Source organism: Lepisma saccharinum, chromosome 14, assembly GCF_977018435.1.
Source record: "Lepisma saccharinum chromosome 14, izLepSacc3.1, whole genome shotgun sequence".
NCBI classification, from domain to species: Eukaryota; Metazoa; Arthropoda; class Insecta; order Zygentoma; family Lepismatidae; genus Lepisma; species Lepisma saccharinum.
The window spans coordinates 62,618,011-62,640,329 of record NC_139242.1 but is presented as its reverse complement, the minus strand read 5'-3'; the positions used below and the strand labels follow the sequence as shown (position 1 = coordinate 62,640,329).

General features: G+C 39.3%; 1 protein-coding gene across 2 annotated transcripts in view; it reads left to right on the top strand.

The window, feature by feature from the left end:
• CalpC (calpain C) overlaps positions 1-22,319 on the top strand; it is a 152,918-nt gene that overhangs the window by 110,866 nt on the left and 19,733 nt on the right. For both annotated transcript variants that reach the window (XM_083134997.1, XM_083134996.1), the window contains exons 5-7: positions 4,074-4,254; positions 8,145-8,219; positions 21,470-21,639. In XM_083134997.1, the coding sequence (XP_082991123.1) occupies positions 4,074-4,254; positions 8,145-8,219; positions 21,470-21,639 (426 nt within the window). The remainder of the gene's footprint in view (positions 1-4,073; positions 4,255-8,144; positions 8,220-21,469; positions 21,640-22,319) is intronic.

Sequence of the window (22,319 nt, the reverse complement as noted above, 5' to 3'; positions counted from 1 at the left end):
TCGAAGCACAATTGGGTCAAATCTTGCCGCAATATATTTGCTCCAGCTCACTGTTCTTTTTTGTAATACGCAATTAAAGCTTTCCGTTGAAAAGTGGCGAATCATCCCCCCTTCCCCCCAAAGCATCCTCTTGTTATACCTCGTCGCGAAAATAGGACCCTTAGAAATTTAGCTGCTATTGATTGTTGTAACCAAGGAGTCAGGGGTCAACTGGGACCCTCACTCTCAGGCCCGTAGCCAGATTTTTTTTTTGGGGGGGGGGGTCATCCCTTATCAGCTGCCGCCATCTAAAGGCGAAAAATTGGAGGGTAGAAGCTCTGAAGATGAATTTCTCAGTATATTACAACTTATTATACAAGATGTTTAATCCTGCTAAGGAAGTACACTCCTGTTCCCATAAAGGGGCACGCTTCATAAGGTTGGGCAGTTGAAGTATGTGCCACTTTATGTGAACAGGAGTGTACAAGTAATTACCACTGTACACTATTTCCAACGAAAAATTTGTAGCATTTCGGGGGCGAGCAACCTCCTGGCTATGTGACTACCCACCCTGCTGGGTTTGGATAACAAATAACATTATGCATTTAGGCACCCACCGGCTTAAGCAGGGGGAGCTGATGTGGCTACAGACCCTACTGACATTTTGAGGAAAACAAAATTTTAAAATTAAAGCAGTGTAGAAGTCAGGAAATGCCAAAGCGATAAATGCAAATTCCCTTAAAATGGCCGCCGATCAATGTGCGAATTAACAGGGGTATGCCGGGGATTTCCCCTCCACAATAAATTTATCCTCTGCAAACTCGTACAATTATTTTTATCCCTGCCAGGGATGTTTTCATCCCCCCTCAAGGAAAATGAGATTAAAACAAATAGTATACAATTTCTTAACTATGAAACGGACACACTTTAAATCATTCATGTCCGTTAATGGACCACAGTCATCAAGGATTTCCTTGTCGAAAAGTATGCAACCTTGTAGATTAAAGATGGATACCATTTTCTGCAACTGACCAACCTTATCGAGTTGAAACAACAGTAGGCTGTTTTCTTCTTAAGTTTTCATGCCACAGTACTGATGTTTTACATGTATTAAAATCAGTGGCGTGCCCAAGGGGGGGGGGGTTGGTTGGGGTTATAACCCACCCCTTTGGCCCAGTATTCCTAAAAAAAAGAACGTCAATGGTAGGAAAAGATGGCAAAATGAAGGCTGACTACCAGAGAAAGTGTACATAACCCCTCCATTTCGAAAATCCTGGGCACGCCACTGAATAAAATGTTTACAAGAAACTCATAGGTAGGTTATATGGACGTTAAGTTTGAACTTGGTAATAGAAACTTGGTCAAATTTTCGGTGTTACTAGTTCCATAGCTCTTTTGTGTATGAGTTAGGGTTTTCTTAGAATGTAAATATACTGTTCCTAAATACATGTACCCGGTGGGGCACATAGTGGTTCGGATTCCACTTTAAACTGTAGCCCCAGTCCCGATTGGCCTTACTGTGCATAAAGTGGACTTAAAACACCAACTCAATCAATCTAAATTACATGTAAATTTAATTATAAGATTTAATGACCTAAGTTAAAACCAATGTTCTAAGGCACTCAGAACAGCAAGGCAATAGTTTCGTTTACCAACTGGTAACATATACAAATTTGCATATCCGAAAATACCTACTATTCGAAATGAAATCACAATACGCCACTGAGTGGGACTCCCCCCCCCAAGCAAAAAGCTTAATTCGCACAGTGCCCCGATTACCATTTCTGTCTTTGAACAACTTTTGAAATGAAGTTTAAATTTTTTTTAGTATTGCCCATCCTTCCCTTCCTAGAACGCAGCTATATCCATCTTTACAATTCTAGCCCCTTCCGAGAAACATCTTGCGTATGCTAGTATAGGGCACCTAATAATTGTTAATTATCTCAAATTTCTAAAAGAAACATACTTATACCCAAACATTTTTTTGTAAAAAAAGAGAGGCTAATATTCAAAATCAAATGTTACAAGTCCTCCCTGAACTTCTCCCCGAAACGCACACCGAACTGTCGCCTTTCAATCAAGGGAACCCTGATTCGATTACGGATGGAGGCACATTGCACAGTGGTTCAGATTGCGCTTTAAACCGTAGGTCCAGTCCCGATTAGCCTATCTTTGCAGAAACGTGGTTTTTGTACGTTTCTGTGAATTTGATAGATTCATCAGAGTGAACCCGTTGTCCCGTGTATTGCGAAATCATTCGACGAAACTGAATACATGTAAGTTACTTTCTAGCAGAACGAGACAATGTCGGACCGCACACGCCTCTCCTTCTTCGTCATTGTACGGGGTATAAAAGAAATTTCTCATGCACATGATGACATCAATGATGAAGCACTTTGGATCAGGTAAGGTCGCTTTCACCCGCCCAGGGATGGGCGAAGAAATGTTCACCCATGACCCAAGCACGACATACAAAACCAATCGCTGTGAGAATCCTACCGTGAGTTGAACGATGACTGCGATGAGCTCATGCTGTATGCTGAGGACATCTGTATCAGTTGAAAGGGGGAGAAAGTTCGAAAGAAATGAATACGCTTTTTAAAAATGCATCTCTTATCGTGCAGGGGAAAGTTTGATAGCCGTATGGTCTACACAAAGGAGAGCTCAGTGTTTCCTTCAACCATTTGTGTTGCTGACAACAATGACAGATTGGAGCTAGCAACAATTAGGGTGACCATAATATTTTGACCCAAAACAGGACATTAAGGAGGTCAGTTTACCCGCTCCTGAAAAAAATGTTTATTCCTAATTATAAAAGTATTGTCATTATTAACGTATTATTATTTACTGAAGTATGGATTGCATAAATCACACATCATAAACGATAAATAAACTATAATCTCCCGTTGTCAAAAGGTATTAATTTTATAATCTCGGTATACTTACATAGTGTTTCTCACCCCTTCTGATCAACCTTCGATAGTCTTACGCTGAAGTTGAATTCTACAAGAACCAATCTTCTTGAGAACAGTTTTATTCTTCACAAACCGTTCACAAAATTCTCCGAAAAACTTATCCCACATATCTGACACACAACGGGAGATTGGTCTTTTGACATTGTGTCAAAACGCAGGAATTTAAATTCTTGTTGAAGGTCCGTATTGAAACTACATGTACTACGCTTCTTGGCCATGTTTATTTACTGCTCTACACATAATGGAACGCGCACAGAAAATACAACCCGAGAGGCGAGCTAACTTGACAGTAACTGTAAACTGCTGTCTTCTCGAATGTTCTCGACGACAATGGGACATTTTGGTTGTTATTAAGTGCTTGAAACGTAGTCAATCTGTTTTGCCACAATGTTGACATGACGCTAGTTTCAAAATTCCATCAACATTTCTTTTAGGTAGCACTTTTTAGAAACTTTTTCTCTCTCAAATTTAGACTTGGCAGTCAAGCTAAGTCTAGAACCTACACTTTTATAAAACGGGACAAATAGGTTTTTTTTATTATTATATATATCAACGGGACGACCGAGACGCCTCTGAAACGGTACTCTCCCGGTCAAAACGAGTATGGTTACCCTAGCAACAATGTAACTGACTGTATTGTCTCGATTTTGAAAGGATGTTGGTTGATATTTTGCTAACACCCACCTCGCTGACCAAGCGCTCACTATTTCGGAACTGAAGGATATGGGTTCGAGTCCTGGTCTGGAAATGTTTGTTATTTTGTGTGTTCCTTCACCACATACATCTAATCATAATTCATTCTCGTGTTCGTAGTTAGCAAACAGTGACAGAAAACAAGAAACACACACACAGGCACTTAGTGGTTCAGATCCCGCTTTATACAAAATCAAGAGGTAGAAAAAAACCATTTTTTTTAACGAACTGAATACTTCGTAGTGAGTAAATTGAATTCACTTTTGCCTCCCTACAATCTCCAACAGCATTTGTAATAAGTTTCCGGCCATGGCAGAAATGTATGCCCTCAGAAGTTGATATTTACCAATTGTTTACTTTAAATACGGTTTTTGATCTCGCCTCGTATATAAGTGAAGGTCTATGTTATTGTGTATATCTTTGCAGGTTGCACGGTTCCTATGAAGCCCTCAAGTATGGCACGACCTTGGACGGTTTGGCTGACCTTACTGGGGGAATCACCGAAAGCATCAGCATCCGACAGGACCCTACCACCTGCGGACGAATGCTCTCTAAGCTCCTGGAAATGACGTCGCTAATCACGTGTACAGTTCAGTCAACGTCACAGGTAACTAGTTTTCCTACAACAATAATAATATATAGGGCGTTCGGGAAAAGGCACATAAGTCACAAACTGCAATTTTCTGTTGCATTCATTTAATTAAGTTACACTGAATTAAATAAAATATTATCAGTATAATTTTATGTTGGACTTATGTAAGATTCTAAACAGTGACAGTCCAATATTTATATCATGTCTGTAATGTTTGCTATTAAAATAATAAATATAAGTGCTCTAAAATTAAATTTTTTTGACGTAAGTCATTTTCCCGAACAGCTCAGATATAAATAACGAATATGTTAGGCGGGGAAGGAAAAAAGCCTTTAATGGATTAACTCCCATTAAAAACTTGATTTGGTTAATTTTTCCTCGCTTTTGGCGAATCGTGAAGATGAGGATGAGTGATTATAGGATGAAATTGATGCAGACACACTCACAACGATCACACAGGTCGGGATTCGAACCCGGGGCCCCTGGCGTCGTAGCGCGCTATGCTAACCACCCCGACACAAGGGTCGGCTCTAGTTAATAATATTTGAAGCTGAAAATATTTAAAAGTACTCAGCTTGTGGTCATCTTTGGCGAAGGCATACACAGTCATCGCAAACTAATTTCCATCTTCACATTATGAAAATAAAATAAATTGCCGGTTTGAATTCCGCCCTGGACGTTGGTGTTCTTTGAGAGTGTCCCTTAATTAATTTAATCATATCAGGACTCATACTAAATACCAAAAATAAAATAAATACAGGGTAATTTAAAATGAATGGTGCAACTTTACACAGTTATTAACTTATTATGACGTTACTATTTACGATAGAAAATCAGACAAACATCAACATGAAGAAAAAATGTGGAAGTTTTACTCACATGACTCACATTACAAAGATTCAAACGTCCAAACGATAATCAAGTACATGCTATGCACGAGACAGCAAGTCATTTTCCATGGTTTTGAAGACACTAACACAGTTGTAAATTTTTCAAATTTTTCGGAAGGGTGAAACATGTGCATTTATTACCAAAACGCGTATGGAAATGTCTTTGCACCATTGTGAGTGAATCAGTTCTTGATAGTTCCAACGCACAATACACCTTCTACTGGTCACTAGCCATTTTGAAACACTGGAGATCCTGGTGGAACAGCGGCAAAGCAGCATAAGCCCACTTAGTGAGAAGAAAGCTTCCAGATGTTTTCATTATATTGAGGCCTTGTTTGATTTTCTATCATAAATAGTTACGTCATAATAACTGTGTAAACAGGGGTCCTGGGTTCGAATCCCGGCCTGGGCATGGATGTTTGCGAGTGTCCATTCATCAATTTCATAATATCATCACTCATCCCCATCTTCGCAAATTAGCCAAAAGTGGCACAAAAAGCTAAGTAAAATAAAGTCAATCAATCAATAACTGTGTAAAGTTGCAACATTCATTTTGAATTACCGTGTATATAAATGAAATGCATCCAGGAAATATTCTGAGTTCGTGAAATACAATCTGCCGGATCCAGAATTCATGCAGTCTGAGCGGTAAACCACTTGCATAAATGTAGGTCTAGTCATATCCAAAGGGCTGAACGTGTGTCATAAGCTTCGTGCACTTCATATCACCACCATTTCAGGAAGACCTCACCTCCTGGGAACTCCTACCAGTCTGACACATTCCAGGCATTCTCCAGCAGTTGCGTGAGAGCCCATCGGCTCTTTGCAATATGACTCTGTGTGACCCTAATTCTCTGGCCCTCAACAGCAAGAATCGTTCGCTTAGTTGGTGGCTGGGAGCAATTTGCATCGTTCGTTTTCACGAGGAAGTCGATTTTCTCTCATTGGGTTTCCCTCCTTCAGGTCAAAATCCTTTATTCCTACTGCTGTGCAGTTTGACTCGAGGGAAAACACGCCACAGACTTGCCATACATGAATACGCTGTTAAATAAGTCTGGTTGATTCGTGCCTTACCTTGTTCGTGGACGAATTGACAAAAAATTACTAGGAACGTGTATTCTTATGGAGAAAAGGATAATTGAGGCTGTAAAATCGCGCAGAAATACTTCAACAATAACAAGGACCTTCTAAAGTTATTTGGAACGACCTACTGTTGTAATGTATTAAAAGTTGTTTTTTTAGGTCTAGGTCATAGATTCCTCAACTTTATTAGGTCACGGAAGTTTTATTTCCACATATTTATAAACAATACACTCATATTTCTATACACTAATCTTTATTTCAACATACTAGTGTTCACTAACCCCTTATTTCCATATACTAATCTCCACTATCCTATTATTTCCACTACTAATCTCCATTGCCCCTTTATTTCCTGTATTTCTCCTGCATTTTTCGATAATTTTACGACAGTACATCTTGGGTTAATCGTGACGAGGATGAATGGTGTACTGATGAAATGGAATAAAAACAATAATATATTGCTACCTCCATTTGGTGCAAGGTACATAAATCTTAATTTTAAACCTCGGTTAGAATATCTACAGGGTAGGGTTCTTTGTAGACAACGAAACCAGACAGGATGCCTTCCAATGGAGACGTTTATATTATTCAAACACAGGATACATGGAATCAGAATATTTACATAAGCTACATTCTTCTGTAATTCTCATTTACAGCCAATTTTCATCTAAATATGCTTTTTATTATTTCCTTTCTCGATTTGAATATTCTTCTATATGGACTTCCTTCTTAATGGAGAGTTTGAATCTGGACTTCCTTCTTAATGGAATATCTGGATCTCGACCTCCTTCTTAATGGTATCTCTGGATCTGGATTTCCTTCTTAATGGATGAGTTGGATCTGGACTTCCTTCTTAATTTCCTTCTATTGCCGCTTTTCTATGATTTGGAAATTCCTTTATCCTTCTTCCAGCTTTTTCCTTTAGGCTTTGGGAACTATACTAATTTCCTCCCTTGAGGCTGCGATTCGAACGCGCCAACACTAAATATGTCCAACCTAGTGAGTACTTGGTGCCAAACGACTGACAGTCTCATCCAAGTAGGTACCACGGCTGAAACGCGCAACCAGAAGTGCTGTGGGACGTCGACTGGAACGCGCCGCCACTGAGTAAATAAAATTTCCGCTATTGGAAAGGTAAATCAAATTAGACTGATTCAAGATCTGTTCAAATACACAAATTTGGATCATTGCTTTTACTTTAGTTTTCTGATCAATTTACATATGATCACTAGTTTGATTTATCGAGTATATACATTAATTTATTTCTTTTTATTTATTCTTTATCTTCTTATAGTAGATTCTATTGTTCTTCATCTTTCCAATTAGCTTTGTTCTTATTTATAAAGTTATTCACATATATTATGTTAATTCTTAATCTTGCACGCCTGGTGCTGCCATCTCTATTCCTCTTTGTCAAACTATTTAAATGAGTTGTTCCCATTGGGTACGTAACAATATCCACACCTTAGCCAGGTTTCGAACTTAGGATCTCTGGCTTCGCCTCACGTGGCGCTCTACCAAGAAGGCCAGGCTAGCGACGCCTCATTCCCATCATTCTAATCGCCGGCCACCGTGGCGGAGTGGTTAGAACATCGCGCGATGATGGCGAAGTAAAATAAACCAAATCAATCAATCAACCGTCATTCTAATCTCCATCGTATATCAATCTTAACGCCTCATTGCTTCCATTGCCCCTTGCCTCAGTTTACTAATCTCATCTGCTTCCTTACTCCTCAAAGTAAACTCCGCCGCCTTTTAATAACAAACCGAATAAGAACAAAATTATACCAACCGGTATTGGATTTTCTAGCTTAATCAACGTTCCCACGTGATACTTAAAAAAACTGAACATTTTTCTGTTTTATTTATATCTAGATTGTATGTTGTATGGATCGATGTGTTAACGAATTGATTTTATTTTCTTTATTTCAGTCACGAAACCAGGTAGAGAAATTGGCAAGCGGAATTCAAATAGGCATCAACTATCGGTTGTATGCAGTCGAGAGGGTAAGTTTTAAAACTTTTTTGTTCTGCTTGTAAAGGATTTGAACTTAGCTGACATGAACCCCGGTTAACGTTACTCGACATTCCTTCCGAAACTGGATAATTAGGAAGCAGTATTTTTCACAATCACGATAAAACATTTTTTTCTGAAAAAAAAAACCCAATAAATCCAAAACCCAATAAAGTACGATTATTTGAAGCTTTCAACCTACGATGGGGTCATTTCCAAGCCTTAGATTGCCAACGCTACTCCATCTTCTGAGTTTAATGACAGCAAGAAACACTTCACCTTGTCACATCGATTCTACTTACTGATGTACTGAAAAAAAATATTTGCAGAGGTGGGCAAATGTGGATAAAATTGTATCCTAATATGGGATAATTTTTATTCCTTTGTGCATGAAGGCACGTAGTAGCTGTGAAGATGGGGTCCCACACATTCTCGTTCCCTACCATAGTGGAGGCGATGTGGCCAGTTTCCAAAACACCTTCTGCACTGTACGTATTGAACAAATTGCTATTCATCTGCTGCTAAACATTCTGCGAAATGCTTCCTGTAACTTCTTGTGGTATACAATCCGCTACATGTCTGGAAAAGTTCCAAGTTTGTGAAGTGGTAAAGAAGGCATGAAAAATGAAAGGTTCAGTGCAGAAACGCAGCTACCTACAAGAAAACTCGTAGATGCGCATGGGATAGACAATGAGCTGTGAAATATTTGCATGCAAGAGTGAGCACAACCGACAAAGAAAGTGTGAAGTCACTTTCCAACGAGGAAGCAAGATGCTTTGTAGTCATGTGGTCCTTTTTTTCATAACTGGAAGTCCAGTTTGATGCTATACACGCATTGGCCGCTACCACCACGAGCAAATGATTGAATTCAATTTTTTTCTTTCTTGAATGCAAGTTGTATGAAGAAACAGGTTGTATGTGTACAATATCATTACATAATCGTCCTGGAAGTGGGTGTATTCAAGTTTAGCACCTGCAGTCCTAGTCCCGATTATTACAAATTCTCTGATTACAATTTGGGAAACATCAAATTACATTAATAATTTAAGGATACTAATATGTTCTTAAGACTAAACAACTATGGTTTATACTACATGGCAGACTAGACTTAACAGCGAACAATGTTCAAGCAACTATTTATGAACATTTACTTGTTCAATAACAAAATGGCTTTCGGAAATTAATCAATATTTGACACTTTTGATTTACATTTGTCTTCATACAGTTTAGTCTAGTTTTACTCTCGGTGGTTTATTTTAAATATTATTTTCTAGATTTTGGACTTATAGAGGATTTACTTTTATGTGCCGACATCAATTTTGTGCTCTTTCTACGATAGGTTATGTATTAGGAATGTAAACCAGAAGGTTCGTAGTTCTTGAACAATACGATGTCACTTTCGAGTATTTGCGCAATATTTGAAATACTGACTTGAGAATTCCTTTCATGTACAGTACTTCCTGAGGCAGTTCTTAGTTTTAAGATCTCAAATCAAAACTAAGCTTCATACTGTGCCTCAGTTACGAGAAACTAAAGGACTCATACGAGATATGCCTCTTAAATTGGAAGAGTGAACCAGGTATCAAAACAGTAGAAGCTGAGCTTCCAAGGCATTATTTAATTGACTTTCAGCTAGGTCATTACGTGATCCAGACAAGTAACACCTCCTCCATAAGCCATCTTATACATATTTGTGAGGAAACATCCAAGATTATAGACATTATACAGTGGCTGGACAGACCAAGTCGTGGCCAAGGGCTAATAGTAGCGGAAGTCAAGACAGCCAACATCTGTATACCCTGTGCGTGTCATAAAGAAGTCGCAAGACAAAAAAATAATTGTACCCGTCATCCTCGTAACTGCCTATTGAAGTGTTTTTATTCGTAAGAGAAGCACACCCCTGGTTTCTCTTTGGAAGTACCGTTAAGAGGCCTGCCCTTGCACGAATCTTTGGTTGCCTTTACCCATAATTATTGCACCCATGGTTTGAAAATAACCCAGCCACAGATAACGAGAGTGATACAACGTATTAATGATTGGTGATCCAAAGCAGTCAGCCTACCTACGTGTTGCTCAACCATCGTCTTGGTAAACTTAGTTTTATGAAAGGTAAACTTGTCCTTTGTGCAGTGCACCTACCGTACCATGTAGGTGCACAAGGGGTGTGGAAATAGGGCCCGACATATTCAGTGTTGGCCATAGTAGAGATAATAGGATCAGCATCACCCTACGTCCGTCTTTAACCCCCCGACAACGTTGCCCCAAGTAGAATCTAGCTTCGTTATTCTAAATATTTATCTGAGACATGAAACGCCACTCATTCTTAGTGATGGTATCGGGACAAGGCTTGTCAGAGGAGGGAGAAGCTCTATCTTGTCCTAATTGTCGTCTATATAATTTCAAATTCAAGTGGTGGTTTTTGAGGGGGCAACACTATTATCAGGGTAATATGCCCCATGGAAAAATACCTTGTTTGCAATTCCCCCCGTGCGCACGCCTATGAAAGTGGGATGGATAGTGGCTGCAGCTGTTTGGTGCTCTTTTGACAAAATGAACACATCGACGACGTTGACGATTTAAGAAAAAAGCTCTAAAACACACACTTTTTTTTACGAGAAATGAATACAACAATGCACGAGAACAAGTCTAGAAAGAAAACTAATTTCCTTGATTTTTCTATTTTCAATTGTTCTTGGTTGTACGTAGAACGTAAATTCTACTTCTCCTACGCCTCTACAAACTTTGTTGTCGGACTTGGATCACCACCTATTCATGGTTGAATTTTTTAAAAAAATACAATTAAAATTAATAATAATATGCCAAATTACAACACTCTACCACCGCACAGACTAAATACTCTCCTCAGAAAGCGTTTACATTGATCGAGTGGTCTGTCGAGTTTACGCGCAAGTGAAAATATCGATGGGAGATGAAGCAACTCGGTCGAGTCATTGTCGTCCGTGGACAGCCACTCGACTGTCCTGACTACTGGAGCGAGTACTGGCTCCAGTACTCTCCCGAGTTGTTTACACGAGGAGAGTAGCTCGCTTGACCCTACTCGCTCCAGCTACTCTCCCGTCTATATAGGTGATCAGCACCATGTTCCGTCCACCTTTATATGGACTATAGTTTCACGATTTTACTCTTATTAACATGGAATGAGTTAATAGTTCGTTATGCATTTTCAGTCCTGGGTTCGAATCCGAGCCTGGGCATGAGTGTTCTTTGTGAGTATCCATCAATTTCATATCACTAATCTTCATCGTCACAATTAGCCAAAAGTGACAAATAGGCGACGCTAAATAACAAAAATCATATCAAATCAGCAGAGACGGGAGAACATTCACCACAACTTGTTTTCTCAGCGTTTGTCGAGAAAGTCAACCTTCAAGGTTGTACGAGTTTGTTGCGCGTCAACACGTAGTGCAAAGCACGGGAAACCGGAAAGAAAGTCAAGTTTAATTCCTTCCAAACAGAAAGGCATTCCTGCACGTTAAACATCATTTACGAGAAAGCAGCATAGTCAGCCTAATCAGTTGAGTAACACACGAAGCATATGCAGGTACGGACGTAAGACGTCACCGAGCAAATAGGCTTAATTGCGTACTTCCAAATGCATGTAACGAGAGCTGCGTCCAAAGCTGGTAATCAAAACGCAAGCAGTTCTCTATGATTGCACATATGATAACTTCCTCATGTCCTCCAGGTGGAAGAGTTAATTTTGCTGGCAAAAGAAGCACATGTTCAGTACCTTCCCAGTTTTTGTGTTGGTCTTAACGAATTTCTCCGACCCACTGACCACTCTTTAATGATTACTTCCATTCAACAGAAGTTGAAGAGTCGTGTGTTCTGTTAAATTTGGTGTGTTTTTCCACTCCCTTACCTCCTCACAGCTCGTATACATTCATGCAAAGCGTAGCACTTGCCGAGAGGCACTTGCAGAATAGTCAATTAGTCACTACATGAAGTCAGAGACTTTCGCTTATGTTTGGTTGTGACGCATTTTATCAATTAGTAAGCAGCGAGAGTTCTGGGGCATAAGCACCAAAATCAGGTGGAAAACAAGAAATGCTAGACCAGTCCCATGAGGGTCAGCCCCCCCCCCCCTCCCGGGCCATCATGTTATACAGAAAATTACTTTGTTCCATAATTGCATAATGAAAAAATTATCATACTTCTATCATTTTCAAATAAGAGGAATCTGTTTGGAATAGAACAGCAGCATTTATCAATCGTTGCGCCTTTTAGTGGGACTTTCAATGGGCCTGGTCAAACCAAAGGAAAAGTATTCTAGATGGCAGCACCTCTGTTGTCCCCCCACGCTTTTGATGGGCAATTGTTCTCCCATTTAAATACATTGGGAATTTGATGCTGAACGTGTTGTGCAAGTTTAATTTCATCTTAACCCCAGAAATTATGTCTGAACATGATAGAGAATAATGTGCTGTAAAACTAAGATTTTTGAAACGACGATTATCAACAGAAAATATATCGAAACTAAAAAAAAGCCTTAACATTTCCACAGCACTTGTTTACGTCACTTGCAATTTTCACAACTTAAGCGCTTTATTGTTGTGAATCCAGTCAAGAATAATACATAATAATTGCACGCAATTGTACTATTATTTTTATAGTTGCTATTAATAACTGACTCTTTTTTTTCTACGTGATAGGAGTTATTCCTCAATTAAAGGTATAATTATTAAAAATTATTCTATCTTTAGTGGTGAAATTCCATTAATATCCTCATTAATATTTCTTTAGTATAAAATTACATTACCTTTTCAAGGTAAATGCTTACAAAGTTTAGTTACTTTTCCTACCAACTTCAGTGTTATGCTTTATAAATAAGCTATGTAAACACACATTTATATAAATTATTAATAAAATTACCATTAAAATGAAAATACAAAATAAATATGGCTAGTAAATATTGCCCTCTGTTTTATACATACACACTTATCGAGAAAAATAGTTATTACAAAAAATATTTTATATTCTGTTTTATGTCTCGCAACCTCTAGGGCTTGCTTATTTCCTGCAATTATAATTTTAAAATTGTTGTAACAATAAAAGAAAAAGGACGAAAATACAAGGGGAAAATGTCTGCTTAAATCAAAGAAAACACGTTAATAAGTTATCGGATAGGGTATAGTGTCATAGTGTATAATAATAAATATCTAGCGCGTACACACTTAATAAAGGTAAAAAAGGGTAAAGTGCTCCCCTGTGCTTTGCATGACGCCATGAAGGCGTATAGGGGGTGTGGGGTTAGGGCCCCACACTTAATACATTTATTTTTAATTTGGGGAGTTTCTCAGATTCCTACTCCCGCCGTTGAATTACACATACTCGCAACCAGAAAAAAAAACAAAGCGTAATGTGAAAATATAATTTTTTGTATTATCGACCCATGGTAGCTAGGAACGACCCACTTAGCCAGTTCGAGCTACCCTACCGTTGCGCTTTAATATATTAATTCTTAGGTTCAGGAGAATGTGATTTTTGGAAACTTATGACTTGCTACATAAACTTAAAATTTTACTAAACATATTTTTATTGTCGATTTACATGATAAATTCTTACCTTCGTTGAAAATAACGTTTGAATAGCTATCCTATCGTGCTCCAATGTAAAGCATAGGTCAACCAAATGACGAACGAAATTCTTTAGGGACACAACAGGCGTGACGGCGCCACCGAAAAAGTTTGGCAATGAACAGTAGGCGTGTGTGGGACAGATCCCGATCCCGCACCCCCCTAAACAGCCCCATTCATCCCGCAATGAGTCAGAATAAGAAGCTAGTTTCGGACAACGCTGTTCACCTAACTGCATACTACAATTTATCCCAAAATGAACGCCTCTGCAACACTCGGACAAAAAAATAAGTAATACAGAGCATTCCCTGACATTCGCTACGAGACTCGGCGGCAAGCGGCCCGGCATCAGCGCTTGTCTTTCCCGGTGAACGGGTCCGCGACAGTCGCTTATATTAAACCTCGTAAAAAGGTTTAGAGTAACAGGGTCAGTTCTGAATAAAAGTGGAAAGAAAAATGAAGAAATAAAGTATACAAAGACAATCCGCACACCATCTGTGAGTTAAAAGAGAGTATTGTACGAGAAATCGGGAGAATTACAGTAGACGAACTTGCACGTGTAAATGCCAATTTCCTTCGGAGATGCCAGGAATGTGTTGCACCAGTAGTGTTGCCCACGAGACGAGACTTCGGCCTGTCTCGTCTCGTGGAAATGCTGTCTCGTCTCGAAAATATTTGTTTGTCTTGACACATGGTCAATCTCGTCTCGTCTCGAATTTTTAAAAGCCTGTCCCGTCTCGTCCCGTGGGAAACACTATGCACCAGATGGACATAATTTTCAACACCTTCTGTAGTCAAGGTTAGTGCACAATATAAAAACTGTAATTTTAATAGCCGACACTAGCGACTGTCGCGGACCCGTTCACCGGGAAAGGCAAGCGCTGATGCCGGGCCGCTTGCCGCAGTGTCTCGTAGCGAATGTCATGGAAGGCTCTAGCATAGAATAGTAAGGTTAACCTAACCTTACTATTCTATGGTTATAGTCATATTACAAATAGGCACTTTTCACGAGCAAACTAGTGTCTTGCGATATTACTAGTTCTGGGTTCGAATCCCATGTGAGGTATGGATATTTGCGTGCTGTAGCAAAGTATGACGAGCTTTATGATACCATACATCAATTTTTACAATCTGAAATTCAGGGTTCAAATATCGAATTAAGTGCATACTGATCATTCATCGCTCATCCATTTCATGATATCAACATAAATTCCCCTCTAGGTTCCGACACCAGTGTAACTTGGGCCTAACTTTGGGAAGGTGGGGGGGGGGGGGCAGAACATGAACATTGGGTTCCAAAAGGGTTTTTGAAAACTTCTTCTAGCATTGTACATTTTAATAAACATGAAAATTTGAGGAGGAGGCGGTGAAATATCATGACCTCCAGCGCCTGATTTTTTTGAGTCATATTCCTTCTGAAAGTTGTTCGGAAGGAATTAATTTTCTTGAACGTAAATTGTCTCATTGCACTCAGTTCCACTACACGACGCATGTCAATATGTTGTTCATAGCACCGGCTACGCTTTCCCTGTATTAATCGGGTTTTACCTTCCATAACGAAGTATGCATAAATACCAGCATCGAAAATCGTCCCCCAAACCAGCGAACCACCTCCATCAAACACCAGCAGGGGCGGCGCCAGAAATTTTCGACCGGGTGGGCAGAAGCTCCATATTGATAGATTAGGGTGGGCAGTATAAATGTAAGACCATGATATATAGTATATATGTGTATGTAAGACGTATGTATCCCCCTCTCTCTTACACTCCCGACTTTCCTCTTACTTCTTTTCCTTTTCTTTTTCTTGTTTTCCTCTTTGTCATTTTCTAATCTAATGTCGCATCTTGTTCCATTTCCTTTCGCTTTGTCTCTGATGGACAGAATTATTTCAAGGAAGTGTTTACCCATGCACAGCCATACATTCTAATCACATTCTTTCATGCATGTTAATACAGTGAAATAAATGTGAATTAGGTTTAAGCTTGTGTTGCAAATACAAGGCACATACTTGATTTTATATATTCGGCGACAATGATAGATAGTGCAACGGTAGATAATAGTGAAGTTTCTCGTCATTTAAATGCATGTTCCTGAGCATAGTATTTTCATCGTATGAGTTTTTGACTGAAAGAGTTTTCTTACTCCTTGGGGGCCACTTTTCTTAGCTTACAAGGTTTGTACAACTGAGAAATCTATCTGAATGTTTGTTGCAGCGGCGATTGGGTGCCAACATTTGAGAGGCAAGGACAATATACTTTTTCTTGGTAGAAAAGGCTTAGCATAGAAAGGCCATAGTGTGGGGGCAAAAAGTGGCAACATTTGGCGAGGGAACTGCATCCACCACTTCCCGGTCCTCCTAATCGCCGCCACTGAATGTTTGGGTTAAAATGAACGTCATATTAGGAATGATTTAAAACACACACGGAAATCAAATTCTTTGTTCATTGTCCATGAAGTATTCCTAGGCTAATGAAAGGCTATTTTGACAGAATATCACTCACAAACAGGTAAGATCGAAAAATCTGTTCAGAATTGAAGAGATTATTAGCTAAGTTGCTATTCGTTTTCTGAACTCTCATGTTACTAATGCGGCAGAAGCAACACACGTATGGTTGGTTACATGAACATATTTTTTGAGGTAACAAAATGATTTAGGACACAAGGAATTCATCGAAGTTGATCACCGTGCCAGTAATTCATATATTTTTCATAATGACTTGGGTACATGGCGTGACCATTTCGAACACACTAGAATGCCAACCTCTATCCTGTGGAGCACACCCTGGAAACTTGATTCTTTTAGGCAACGAGTCCCTGGTGCTTGGAACCACTGTCCAAGTAATAATTTATGAGGGTTTGTATTTTGAGTGTCAGCTTGTGTTTGTTTTCGCCCCTTCGTTACTTTCATCTAATCACCATTCAACCTTATCGTCGTCATTATCAAAATTAGCAGAAAAATGATTTTAACCTTTAAACAGTGAATGGGTCATATATGACCCATGGTGCCGATTACAACATTCACGTGCTTTTAGGACCTTCATACATAAATGTGAGGTTGTAAACGCTGACAGATGTTGAGACAAGACATTGAAATGTCATGTGGAAGAAAACCCACAACCTCCCTCGCTTTCTCTAATATGCAAATTAGCTATTTTTAGCCAAAATGCAAATTGTACATATTGCGTCATATTTCAGCTTGTATGAGAACTAGAACTTGAAACATGTTTCACTTTGTTGCAAAAGGTCTACTCTTTGAAAACAATGCAAATGTTTGCGCCCTTTTTCCAAAATAACTGGAGAAGAGGGGGCGAACGCCAGATTTTTTTTTCATTGAAATTTGGGGACTTGGCCCCTCCCAACCCAGGTTTTCTCAGTTGGGCTTTCTGAATTGTACACGGTCGCGTGCTCCGATGTTTTTGCTTTCTAACAAAAGCTATCCGAAGTAGATTGCTCAAATAGTCTCCGAGATATACTAATTTATTCTCTAATATGCAAATTAGCCATTTTTGCCTAAATGCAGGATTGTACATATTGCGTCATACTATTTCAGTCTGTATGAGGGCTAGAGACTTGAAAGAAGTTTCCCTTTGTTGCAAAAGGTCTATTCTTTGAAAACAATGCAAAAGTTTGCGCACTTTTTCCAAAATAACGGGAGAGGAGGGGGCAAACGTCAGATTTTTTCATTGAAATTTGGGGACTTGGCCCCTCTCAACCCCGTTTTTCTCACTTGGGCTTTCTAAATTGTACACGGTCGCGTGCTCCGATGTTTTTGTTTTCAAACAAAAGTTATCCGAAGTAGATTGCTCAAATAGTCTCCGAGATATAACATTTTTCTGAAATAAGTGTAAAAATTTAAAAATCGCAAGCAAAGGCCGCGGCGAGAGAGGGGTTACTTTCGAAAATCGGCTCGGCTGTTTAAAGGTTAAATATAACAAATCAACCACAACTTACTCTTCGGGCCTCCCCCATGGCGCAGTGGTTGCGTCATTGCCTTGTAATCAAGGGGTCCCGGGTTCGATACCCGGTGGAGGCACAAGTGGTTCGGATCCCACTTTAAACTGTAGGTCCAGTCCCGATTAGCCTTACTGTGCATAAAGTGGACTTAAAACAGCAACTCAAACAACTTACTCTTCCAAAAATGGAGTTGAATTAGTTCATACCTCTTAGAAAGTTGAGATGGTAGTTTCAATTGCACAGCGTTTCATTAGTGGATCAAGTCAAGGCAGCTAATTCCGTGAACAATGATGTTGTTTTCCGAAAGTCTCAAATATTTGTCTCAGGCAATCACCCTCCTAAAATGGACGCATCTTCTATGGTGATAAAATGCCACGTTTGGTGCGAGTTCTTTCTGTATATTTTTCCCCAAAGGCATAACGCTGTCGCATTATATTGAAGACGTCCCGTGTTCGACTCCACCCTCCTCTGGTGGAAGCACAATGCACACTGGTTCCACGTTAAACTGTAGGTTTAGTCCCGATTAGGCTATCTGAGCATGAAAGTGGATTTAAAAACAAACTAATAAAATCGTCTTCTGGATACTTCGTGACATAACTTTTTTTCTTTACTTCAGCTGCATATACAGATTCTGTTGACATTTTCGGCTGATTCATGTGTCAAAATTTATGTATGGAACGAGGATTTCTAAATAGTGTAAGCCACTCATTAGCAATTGAATAATTCTGTAGCTTTTTCCATACATAACTGGTTTATTAAAATTTATTCAGTATTGTAGTGATTATTGTGATTCCTTCTTATTAGTAAAATGAATATAAAGTTGATATTTCGCATACCATATTGATATTTGAAGATAACAAGTATATAAAAATTGTAATGAAATAAAAAAAGGGACACTTCTGGAATTTTAATGCAGAGCTAATTAATACTATATTATACTCTCTCGCATAATTTAACCTGAAGGTTTATGGCTTCAGCAACAGAAGCCTTCCATCTGTCCCTATTCGGGGCAAGATCCATCCAATCTTTTCGATCCTTGCCGATTTCTTTTAGGTCAATCTCAACATTATCCCTCCATCCTCGTCTTGGCCTTCCTACTGATCTCTTACCATCAGGTTTCCCAACAAGAATCCTGTAACCTATTTTTTCCTCTGCCATTCATGTCATATGGCCTGCCCATCTAAGTCTTCTTGATTAAATTATTCTAATAATAATAATAATAATAATAATTAAAAAGTCAAAATAATGTATTGTGTTGCCGGAGGAAGTAACGCTAAGATGATGATTTTATTTGTTTATTTAGAGATTATTTTAACCATACCCAGGCCGGCGTATGTGGAGGCCCGGAGCTGCAGTCCTCAAGTTCACCCTAAATTCTGATCTAATCTTGATCATACCCTGCATAATTTTGAGCCTCCTACGCCTGCTAACTGCTTTTAATCATGGAAGTATTCATTTGATCACAGTTTTTGTTTCAATAGCTCTAGTATTTACTTTCACTTTCTAATGACAAAATTGGCTTTTTATGGGTTGATATATGAATATTTCTAGCATAGATAATATTCACAAGTAAAATATAATTGTTATTAACACCAGAATACACTTATTTATCGAATTATTCATATATCTCCAAGTATATGTACTTATTGAATTTGATTGGGTGGGCAATCGGGTGGGCACAGGAATTTTTGGGTGGGCGCTTGCCCACCCGTGCCCACCCCTGGCGCCGTCCCTGAACACCAGAACAACAGCGAAGCAAGCTTTGCGCATGCGCGATTTGACCAGACTGGTGCAAAACTTCCAAATGTTTGGAATGCCTGAATTTTGTGGAAAACTGAAGGAATCTTGGAACTTGATCCCACCCGCGAGCTTCCTTGTAAATTGATGGCCCGCTTAAGGGGCCATCAACATAACAATGCCAAACATTGAGCATTTTCGCCAAATTTGGTTGGTTGAATTGTTGTTTTAAGTCCACTTTATGCTCAGATAGGCTAATTGGGATTGGACCCACAGTTTAAAATGGGATCCAAACCTCTGCGGAATGAGCTTCTACAGGGTATCGAACATGAGACCCCTTGAATACAAGGCAACAAGTCTGTAATTGCATCAATGCCCTTTATAATCCGTTTGAGTAATTTGAAAAGTTATAATAAAAATCACACGATTTTTATGATCAAAGTTTGTAGACTGTGATAGCAGATCAAAAGTACTATGCACCCCACCAAAATTCCAATTCCGTACGATGCAGTAGATATCATCCTTGGAGCCCTCTATGGGGATAAGGGAGCCAATTTTTCTACAGAACTTCTACTACCATGTGACGTATGTTTGATCCCCATGATACTTTGGATTTTCAAGACCATTTTTGATACATTCTCAAGCAAGCACCCCCTGGCTCAACCTTTGGTTTTATTTTTAAATGTTTTGACATTTAAAAAATCACGTTTCAGAGACCTGGGAAGAAACTACGTAACAAACCCAGCCTCTGTAAGTAACACATCACGACAGCTGACCATATAAATTGTAAAATCAGTCCTCTGTTTGAGAAAAAGTTGGGAGTCTAAATTCTATGTGCTGCTGGGCTGTGACTGTTGGTATGCGATATTCTCTTTCAATTCTCATTTCTTTTCTGGAAAAGGGGCCCACTAGGTCGATCCTGACCACATTCTCCATGTGATGATCCTCACTGGTTAAAATCGCCATCTATGGCACCCCATTTCTGAGAGCCAATGGCTCTGTGACAGTAACTGCAACAATTCACTGAAGCTCGTGGGACTTTCAGCTGGTATTGGATCCATGAATAGTTTTGTCTGAAACACTCCATATAGACCCATGGGTGCATCAAAGGAAAGGGGGGTGGTGGGGGTCACCCCCCCCCCTTGGGCCGTCAGCCTATACAGAAAATTATTTTTGCTCACAATTTTATAATGTAAAATTTCTCATCCTTGTGTAATTTTATAATAACAGGACCACTGTTTGGAACGGCACAGCAGCATTTATCGATTGTTGCACCCTTATGTAGGACTTTCAATTCTTCTTGTACCAAAGCTGTAGCTTCAGAAAAAGAACCACACCAGTTGATTTTTAACTTGTCACATTTTTCATTTGGTTGAACCCCTCTCATAGAAAATTCCTGGATGCACCTATGCATAGACCACACCCATGATCTATTCATTAACTGTATTTTCCGATGCAAAAAATATTGTTGATATAATTACATTTACATGTTAAAAATTATAAGTTTTTATTTGTATTTTTGTTGTCTAGCACTTCTGTTCTGACACTATTGACTCATCACAATGATGTGGATGAGTGACGACTACATGAAATTGATGAATGGGCATCACAGAGAACATCCATGCCGAGGCTAGAACCCAGGACTTTAGTGGCAAGACTGAAAAGTCGTTTGCAAACAATTGTTTTTGCCTTGTGGTTACTCATTGGGTTTATTACAGAACTTGGATTCACTGTGCCATAGCTAGATTTCAGCACCCTTGACAGTGCCCCATGCTATCATGAAAGTGACAAAATAAGTACCTATGAAACATATTATGTCAAGATTTTTATACTGTATGCTAAAATTTTAAAAACTCTCCAGATAATGTTATTGATTTGAACTTGTATATTTATCTTGTACATAAACTGTTAGCAAAATTTGTAGCATATGTTAAAATTTCTTGTAACTTTTCCAGGTTGAAACATTTAGTGGCGAACCTGTTCAGCTAGTGAAATTGAGGAACCCCTTGGGAGCTGGAGGAGAATATGTTGGTGGGTGGTCAAGGAATTCTCAGGACTGGGATGAAGTTCCTCCTCAGGAAAAGGAGAGGTTGGCAGTGAGACATATGGCAGAGGGAGAATTCTGGTGAGTTACGTTAGGTCTATCTATAACAATTATAATTTTTGGTCATTGAATGTAATCAACTGTCTGTTCATATGTACAGGTATTCTCTTTGCCACGGCTTTTCCTGCCGAAATTTCAACGCGTGCCTCCGTTGACAGTCGAAACGTTGCCACATATTTTCCCTCTTCGCGGGTGTCAGCAGCCAACCCTTCTCTGGGTATGGTCACTGCATCGCGTGGCAGCATGTTGGGGGTGGGATGAAGACAGGCCCGTAGCGAGAAGGAGGAGAGGGGACTGGCAAAAAGGGCGCCATAGAAAGCTTTCTTTTTTAAATGGCAGCGAAGTCATGTACGACGGAGATATTTTTAATTAGGAGAGGTATATTCTGGTTACACTGTTAAAATGTTGGGAAACGGATGGGGGAAACGGAGGTCGTGAAGGCATGGCGAACAGAATAGTGTGAAACTATTAACCACAGATAAATTTATTAGAACCAAATATGGAGCAGCAAACCTTCTGCACTTTAAATTACTTTCTGCAAGAAGTTCTAGTATCCACCGCTGAGAGGTGCCACTCACACTTTTTGCTTTCACTTCGAGACAAAACTACATACAAGAGTGTGGCAAAATGTGACCATTAGAGCCAGAGGAAATATGAAGGGTCTCAGGGCACCGCGATGCACACTTTGGGAAACACTGCCT